The following is a 9289-nucleotide window of genomic DNA, read 5'->3' as shown; positions in this document are numbered from 1 at the left end:
TAGAAACGTTCGCCTCTGAATTAGCCATACACTCACCCTATTTTTGGTTTGTTTGCCTTTTCAGGATTCGTTGATTGCCAAAGCTACGAGTTTGGTATCCCTAAACTCTAATCTTTTATTCTTTCTGTTTAATTATTACTTATGTCAAACCCTATTAAGGGATCCGCTGGTTTCATTGTCCCCTCCCCCATATTACTGTTTCTTGCCTTATATTATCTGCGTGGTTAGTAAAATAGGGAGTGATAACTATTAAATTGAATTAGCCTCATTAATTTACAAGATAATATAATTGAATATAATCACGTGATTGGTGCACACACGCACGCTTTTGGGTAACCCTCTCTGTTGCCTTGTTGCCTGTTGCCTGTTGCCTGTTGCCCGCTGCCTGTTGCCTTTGTGTTTTTTGCAGAATAAGCCACGTCCCTCGAATACGAGGATACCTCAGCCATGCTGCCTCGATAAATAAAGGTCATACGACCCTAAATGATGCTGCCTTCGATACACAAATATGACCTCGACCCTCGGAAGTTGCCTACGGAAAAAGGCTGAGGTATCTTCTGGCTGCCTACGAATAAGGCTTATTCCGATCCTTGCCTTAGACTACCTGCCCTCCTATGACATGGGACAGTCTTATGGCAAAGGATATTTCGATGACCCTTCTACCTCCAAACGAAAGGCTTCCTGCCCTCTTATGGCAAGGATTGACCCTTTCATTCTGAAAGGCTAAAAAGAGACTTATCATCTGAGTTTAAGGTAATTGCCCCTAATTGCCTTGCCATGCTCTATTTTCTATATTCTTTCTCAAAATTCTTCAAAAACTGGCTACGCTCATTTACGAGCTAAAGTCCATTTTTCCTCTTTCATCTACATTTTCTGAAAACGAGCAAGCAAAGCAATTAAGAGCCCATGGAAAACCATGGATGCAAAGGGTGCCTTACACCTTCCCTTTGCATAAATTACCCCCCGAACTTAGATTTCTTTAAAAGGTTTTTTTCTGTTTCTTTTAGCCTTTCTGATTTAGTTTGGATAAAATAAAAGTCGGTGGCGACTCTTGCTTAACCGCGACATTTCGATCGATTATAAAAGTCAGTTCACCGTATTACAGACGCCCTTTCTAGTACAATATAATCATAGGGCAATCCGTTTTGAATATCCTAAGAGCCTCTCTGTGAATGTTATATTTATGTATGAAGTACCAGCTTCCCAGCAGCCGTGTGGGGTTTGTCTAGGATGATCAGGATACCGTAGAGAGGTGCTACCAAAATAGCTTGGGGTTGAAGAAGGCATCTGTAGGTGTGGTCCACGCTTAGCAATCAGATATACATAAAATGAACGTTATGGATTTGAAATCAGGAGCACAACCCCGAGGAGAGAAGATGGTGCCTCTAGGAGAACGCACCATCAATAAAGGGGGCAACGCTTCAAGAGTTGAAGAGGAATAGTTAAAGGGGGAACCACTCAAGGTTAATTTTTTATTATCTATGAATGATAGCTTGAACATGAAACTATTGCTTGAAGTTTGGTTTTATCAATTATTTTATCAAAGCAAGTTAATGAAAATCAGAATCATAAAAAGTCTAACAAAGTATAATTGTGTGAAACCTCATGCTTTATATATATATATATAATGGTAAAAAAAATACAAGTGTGCATGTTCCCTTGCAAGGGCACGGAGACTCAAAGGCCTTAGTAGGTTTATAACACGATACGGTGGTTAGGGCTTGCCCACGACGCGGGAAGCCCTATATGGTGGTGTTTTAAGATATTTTAATAGACTAGCGCATGTGAGATGAGAAGCTTTGATGATAATCGTTGGTGCTTTATAGAAAGCGTATAGTTACAAGTAGTCGTGTGTTAAGAATGTAGTTAGAAATGTGCTCTTTAAAGTGTAGAAATGGTGTATGACTTAGGGTTTGTCTCTTCTCCCCTTCAAGGGAGATATATTTATAAAGACCTTTAGGACTTAGGGTTTGAGTCATCCTTAGTGAAGTCAATTGTTTCCTTCCCATCACAAGAGCTTATTGACCAACTATATTTCAGAAGTTAGTGGAGACTCCTTCTTTCTTGACCCACACGTCTGGGATACTCCTAGGCGAGTCTCTGGATCATCGCCCGACGACACAACTCCTGGACAAGTGCGCCCTGACTTAGGACTTTTATAAGCATGCATATAACTTTATTGATGTTGCATAAGAGAAATGCTTGCGTCAAACGCTCAAACACACTCTTTTAACACCCTCAAATAATAAATGAACACATCGTCCATTTTTTATCACTTTAACCAGCAACCGGTTGTACAAGTTAAGTTGGTAAAAGTTGTAAAATAAAATTGGCACTATTTTTTTGTTGCATTGTCTTTATTTCCTTTCCAACAAAAACAGAAGTCAATTAGAAAGCTAAAAATGAAACCGTAAGATGGAACCTGCAACAAAAAAACTAATATGGAATCCAACTTTAAATATCATGGTTAGATAGCTATCTATAGAAAGGTTTTACGCGACTTAGAATTCAGATCGTCAACATCTGGTTTTGTATACTATAGCAAAATCTATATATATATATATATATATATATATATATATATATATATATATATATATATATATATATATATATATATACATATATATATATAGAGAGAGAGAGAGAGTGTGTGTGTGTGTGTGTGTGTGTTTGTGCGTCAATGCCGCTTTGCACTAGTGGCGGAGAAGAATGCAACTTATTCCGGCAACATCAAGCTTAAATTTTATATTTCATGTTATTTTTGTTAATGTGTTATACAAAATTGGAGATTGGTTTTATTATTGAATATACTTGTGAATTAGTTTTGGGAATTTTTATCTAACTATGACTTCTATAGTTGGATTCCATTTTAGTTTTTGTTGTAGGATCCATTTTTATTTTTTCAATCGAGTTACATTTTTTATGTAAAGGGGGAGAAAGACAATGCAAAAAAATAGTGCCAATTTTATTTTACAACTTTTACCAACATAACTTGTACAACTAATTGCTTATTAAAGTGATAAAAAAATTGATGATGTGTTCATTTATTATTGGAAAGTGTTAAAAGAGTGTGTTAAAATGTTTGACCCAAACATTTCTCTCTTTTTTAATTACATGTTCAACATGCTCAACATTTGTCAATATTCTCCAACTATCTTGGAATTCTGTTATTCGGGATGTGAGTGGATATGAGATTTTTCTTTTGCTATTGGATTGGAGCATATTATATTCTTGATATTTTTCCCTCTTTCGAGGATGGTGGACTTCAGGAGGAGTGTGATTACTTCTTCTCTTTTGGAATTAAAGGAAGCATTCGGGTGCTGATGATGTCATCGACGACTCAAAAACTTTTGGATCTCTTTCGACTCAGTGAAGGATGTTTGGCTCCTATGTGAAATTGCCTCTTGTACAATGTTGTTCCTCGAATTGTCATTGTGTAAGTTTTCTTCAATCTGGAATACCATTTCTACTAAGGCCTAATATTTCTATTGGTGCACCATGTGGTAAACATTATTCACCAAGTCATTGGCTCTCTACACACCAAGGTTAGCATGCAGCAGTTGAATGGCCTATAAACATTTCTTGTGCAGGCATTGTAGACAGTGGTGGAAGTTTGAGTGAAGGCTCACACTAGTGAAACTGTGGCATAGATTCGAGGAATGGAAGAAGTTGAAATGCTTCTTTATTTGCCCTAGGTTGGACATGATCTTGTGGTGAGAGTATGGATGCAGACGTTACCAAAACTTAATTATCTAATCTTTCAGGATGAGGTGGGGGATTTTTGACAGCTTCAGCGGCGACGGGTGCATCGGGTTGGCACTGAACGAAAAAACAAGTAGTCTTGGATGTTGCCATAATCGACACATACCCGATGGAGGATTTGAAAGGGGAGAATTTGGAACTCGAGAGAAGTGATCAAAAAATGGAGATTTTCACTTCGAGTGGATGAGAAATGTATTTCTGACAAAGGAGATTCGACTGAAGAGGTTCAGTCGTGGAAGATAGTAGGAATCAAAAGTCGATTCTCATAGATAGCGACAATGTTCCATTGTGGAATTGGAGTTGGTCGAAAAGTAAGACTGCATGGTTGATTGTGGTGATCGTAGACTTTTGATGCGGTGAAGATGTGACTAACCTACAAAGTTAACATTTTAACGCTCAAGTCACTATGAGAGTGAAAAGTGATGTTGGAATGTGGGAGAATTTGAATACCTGAGAAATGACGCACTTTATTCTTTAAATAGGAGAAACAATTGACAACATAATGTGTGACAAGGCGTAGATTGTGGTCGACCGTCAGATTGATCTGAACGGTTGGTAAGGTCTCCGCGGAAAAAATTATCCATCAAATAGATAAGATGTAGAGTAAGTTACACTAACTTACTCCTGCAATAAAAATATCGATCATTCTTCATATATATATATATATATATATATATATATATATATATATATATATATATATATATATATATATATATATATATATATATATATATATATAAAAGATGTGAGATATTTTAGACTTTATAGTTTTTTATAGATTTTGTAGTTTTTACATGGGAAAAAGTGCACACTTGAGTTATAAAAATAGACGAGGTTGTTTATATGGGAGTTGGTATTGATGCTATAAGTGCCAGCAGGTATGACTATTTTCTTATTGAAAAGTATTAAACATCGTCTAACTTGTTTTTTACGCCAACAACTCTATCGTGTTTTTTAGCGTCTTCTTCTTTACACGAAACACTTTTTATTATATACAACTAATTGTAAGCCATATTTTCTATGATAAGATGGAATATAATTAAACGTATACGTTGATTTTTGTTTGAAAATTATTATAACATAGATATTATACTTTTTCTTTAATTTCAAAATACTACTTTTTTTTATCAGCCATTCAAAAAAGCAAAGAAAGAAAATTCCACGTACTTTAAATAAATTTCTAACCACCAACAGTATGAACCTTGAAAATGAAAAGGACATTGTTGCATTAGTCTTCTGACTCAAACTATATAAAAGCCCCACGTTGTTGCACATAATTGCAAACATTAATTGTCGAAACCAAAAGGAAAAAAAATGAATCCACTTGGTGTAATAAGTTCAAGAGCTTTTTTTTGTTGTGTGGTTGTGTTTGTTCTAATTGGAGGAGTACCTTTCTCTTCAAATGCACAACTTGATCCATCTTTTTACAGCACAAGTTGTCCAAATGTTAGTTCCATTGTTCGTGGAGTTCTAACAAATGTTTCTCAGACAGATCCTCGTATGCTTGCTAGTCTCCTCAGGGTTCACTTTCATGATTGTTTTGTTCAAGTATGTATTAATTTACCTTCTATATTTTCCTTATGTCATTTATGTAGCACCGACACGACACATGTAATTACATTTAATTAATTTATTATTATCGGTTCATCGCGTCCGTGTTGGTGTCGTGTTACAGAGTTCAAGTATATAATAATTGTTGTGAAAATTTTGATGTAGGGTTGTGATGGCTCAGTTTTGCTGAACGATACAGCTACAATAGTGAGTGAGCAAACAGCACCGGCAAATAATAACTCCATAAGAGGTTTGGATGTGGTGAATCAAATCAAAACAGCAGTGGAAAATGCTTGTCCCAATACAGTTTCTTGTGCTGATATTCTTGCTCTTTCTGCTGAAATATCCTCTGATCTGGTGTGTATATTACCTCCTTCTTAGTCCTATACTTTTAAATTAATTTCATAACTTCACTAGTTTGTGGGGAAAAAATTGATTATATTAGACATATACTATTTTGTATGTATAATATTTCCCAATAAATAGATAAATAATAATATAATAAAGATTATACAGAAGAAAAAAAATAGAAATTAAAGCAAACAGTTGGGTCGCTATAATTTTTAGATGGTGAAATTAATTCTTTAAAAACAATATTTATACTAAGGAGACACAACATTGATATGCATGAGTTATTAACTCTGTAAAATGTCTACGGTTACTTCTAGTGTTAGTAAATCAAAAGTGTCAAGACAAATGTACGAAAGAATTTTGATTGTCAGGACATATTTTTTCATTTTTACCACTTTATCTGAAATGATTTTAAAGATTGTCTGTTCTACCGTAAAATCTTCGATTTTCAGTCTTACATATATGTTTCATTCTATCTACCCATTCTGAACATTTGGAAAATAAATAATGCATAAAATTATTGGCCAGTCTTTAAAAGAATTATTAAATTTAAAGAATTATTATTGTTTCTAACAATTGCTTAGTTGGTGAGTCTTTACAACCTTATAAACCCCATTTTTGGGTAAGGTAATGCTTTCAAATTGTGTGGTCCTACATTAATCAACTTCTTATCATTTTTGTTTGGGCTTGGATTGGTTTGAATAATTGATAATTGCACCCCTATGAATTTACTAAACTAGAATGAAAAAATAACTTGTCTGTTTTTCAATATGCAAAAACATTGCAGTCTAATGGTCCTACTTGGCAAGTTTCATTGGGAAGAAGGGATAGTTTAACAGCAAATAAAACCCTTGCTACTCAAAATCTTCCAGGCCCCAATTTCAACCTTACTCAACTAAAATCTATCTTTGATATTCAAAACCTCAATACAACCGACCTAGTTGCACTCTCAGGTATAAAATCTTTGTCTCATAAGAACATGTTACATATGTTAGAACAAAAAATACTCATAACATGATTGCATTAACTTGTTGTTTGATCATTTTTTAAGGTGGTCATACAATTGGAAAAGGACAATGCAGATTTTTCGTCGGCCGATTATACGATTTCAACAGCACCGGAAACCCTGATCCAACTCTCAACTCAACCTATCTACAAACATTACAATCAATATGTCCAAATGGTGGAGCTGGTACAAATCTCACAGACTTGGACCCTACCACACCAAATACATTTGACTCAAGCTATTACTCCAATCTACAAGATGGAAAGGGTTTGTTCACGAGTGACCAAGAGCTTTTTTCCACTACTGGTGATGATACTGTTGCTATTGTCAACAGTTTCATCAACAATCAAACTCTCTTCTTTGAAAACTTTGTGGCGTCGATGATAAAGATGGGAAATCTTGGTGTTTTGACTGGAACTCAAGGTGAAATTAGGACACAGTGTAATGCTGTGAATGGGAATTCTTCTTCTTCTTCTTCTTCTGGTTTGGCTTCTGTTGTTACCAAAGAATCAGCAGAAGATGGCATGGCTAGTTCATTCTGAATATAATGTAAACAAATATGATATGTGCATGTGGTGGATCATTATAATCTACTGCTACCTCTTTATTACAATATACTACTATATGGCTTGAGTCATTATGCATTTTCAAGTAAGAGCAAAGCAATTTTCAGGTGTCAAATGGGTGTATCAATATATAGTGTACATGTATCACACTATATATTTAGAAGTGTCATTTTGTTATCATATATTAATGGAATAATAATATCAAATGGAGTTTTTATCTAACTTTTCTTCTAAAGAGTGTTAATTATAGTGTTGAATTTTAGTAGTAAAAGTAAAGTAAAAATATTAAGGATAAAATTTGATAGAAAAAATAAATGATTTCATTCTGTGTGTTTGTGAATAAAATATAATGTGATATTAAAGACAAAACTAATCTTATACCAGCTAAAATATTGTGGTACGCAGAATTTAGTTTTGTTTGACTATTTTTTGGAGATAATGTGTGATACTTCTAGTTGTTATTGGGTAATGGAAAAGAATTTTGTCAACTTCATTTCATATTGATTAATGGAAGTTTGTTGTCTACAATGTCATAGCATTTATATATAGCTTTTCATGTATGCTTGATTTCACTGCATACGTACATGATAAATATTTTACATATGCATATTTTGTAATTGTTAAGAAATGTGTTAGCCTAACTCAACCCTACAAAATCGGCTTGTAGGGTGAGGATTGTCCCCATTTATAAGGACATGTTCAGGCCATATATTGTCCGATGTGGGACTCTTAACACACCCCCTCACCGGATCTTAAACGAGACTCTTGATACCATGTTAAGAAATGTGTTGGGCCTAACTCAACCCTACAAAACCGGCTTGTAGGGTGAGGATTGCCCCCACTTATAAGGACATGTTCAGGCCATATATTGTCCGATGTGGGACTCTTAACAGTAATGCATGCTATACTTCGCCATGCTTACTAGAGTTAAGTCATGCTGCATGATACACTACACTCTATTACTCCCTCACAAACTTAAGGAGGATTGACTTGCATGACTTAGGCTTTGAGTTTGGTACGCAAGTCTTGAAATGCCCTTGTACCAATGGCTTGGTGAGCGTATCAGCCATCTGAAAAGAGCTAGGAATGTGTTGGATTTTCATATGTTTGGCAATCACTCTTTCTTGTATAAAGTGAATATCGAGTTCAATGTATTTTGTGCGAGCATGGGTAATGTGATTGTGTGAGAGAAGGATTGCACCGAGGTTGTCACATAGAAGAGATGGAGGGAAGAGTGTCACATCAAGTTCTTTAAGTAGAGACTATAGCCAAAGAAATTCTGATGTAGTGTGCATTAATGTCCGATATTGAGCCTCAATACTTGTTATTCCTTATGGATTGGCTGCATTATACAAAACAACTTGGAGTATATTCAAGTTGTTTTTGGTGCAAAAGGTACCCATGTGAAACATGATGTTCTAACATGTGTGCTGCAACATCTGGTATCTGGAAATAGACAGATGTTATTGTAGTTTTGGTTCACTTATTCTATCCAAGATTCACTCTACAAAGAAGATATATGAAGAGAGTAAATTTGGATGTTATAGTGCAACATGTGGAACATGATGTTCCAGCATGTGTGCAGTGCAACATCCGGTCCTTTTTAGCAGGTCATGATGGATGTTGCTAGGTGCGAAATTTCTTATTGAGATTTAATCAGAGTTGTTGCAAATTGTTTAACAATATTTGCGTGATTTATTTGATAGTTGTGAAGATCAAATCAAATTTAAATGGACATTTAAATTTGAATTTTTGAAATATAAGAAATCATATCTTTTGTTGGAGATTTTTATGGAGCAAATCAAATCCAATAGATTCAACTATTATTCTAGACGAAATTAATTCAGAAATCCAAATGAGAAAAGCCCAGAATGCATTATTATTTAAAGGGACTTAAATCTCATGTTTAAGACAAGTTTTGTGCGCTGGGATTAAGTTCTTTGTGCTAGGATTTTTCAGTCTGTTTGTTACTTGTATTCCACGCTAATTCCATCACTCATATCATAATAATTAGTGTTTGATCTTATTTGTTTACACCACATTATTG

General features: G+C 34.8%; 1 protein-coding gene across 1 annotated transcript; it reads left to right on the top strand.

Annotated features, from left to right (window-relative positions):
- Positions 1-5034: 5034 nt before the first annotated feature.
- LOC131622468 (peroxidase 15-like) lies at positions 5035-7471 on the top strand. Its single transcript, XM_058893505.1, has 4 exons — positions 5035-5316; positions 5485-5676; positions 6458-6623; positions 6722-7471. The coding sequence occupies exons 1-4, from the start codon at positions 5083-5085 to the stop codon at positions 7216-7218; spliced, it is 1089 nt and encodes a 362-aa protein (XP_058749488.1). The 5' UTR covers positions 5035-5082; the 3' UTR covers positions 7219-7471.
- Positions 7472-9289: the final 1818 nt, after the last annotated feature.

This window comes from Vicia villosa, unplaced genomic scaffold (assembly GCF_029867415.1).
Source record: "Vicia villosa cultivar HV-30 ecotype Madison, WI unplaced genomic scaffold, Vvil1.0 ctg.000030F_1_1, whole genome shotgun sequence".
Taxonomy (NCBI): Eukaryota; Viridiplantae; Streptophyta; class Magnoliopsida; order Fabales; family Fabaceae; genus Vicia; species Vicia villosa.
The sequence above is the reverse complement of the archived record's forward strand: the minus strand, read 5'-3'. Positions and strand labels throughout refer to the sequence as shown.

What these genes read in the sequence shown, in the direction of transcription:
- LOC131622468 (XM_058893505.1), top strand. Translation starts at nt 5,083, where the DNA reads ATGAATCCACTTGGTGTAATAAGTTCAAGAGCTTTTTTTTGTTGTGTG. An exon ending in TTCATGATTGTTTTGTTCAA is followed by an intron (nt 5,317 to 5,484) that starts GTATGTATTAAT and finishes ATTTTGATGTAG; the next exon opens with GGTTGTGATGGCTCAGTTTT. An exon ending in CTGAAATATCCTCTGATCTG is followed by an intron (nt 5,677 to 6,457) that starts GTGTGTATATTA and finishes AAAACATTGCAG; the next exon opens with TCTAATGGTCCTACTTGGCA.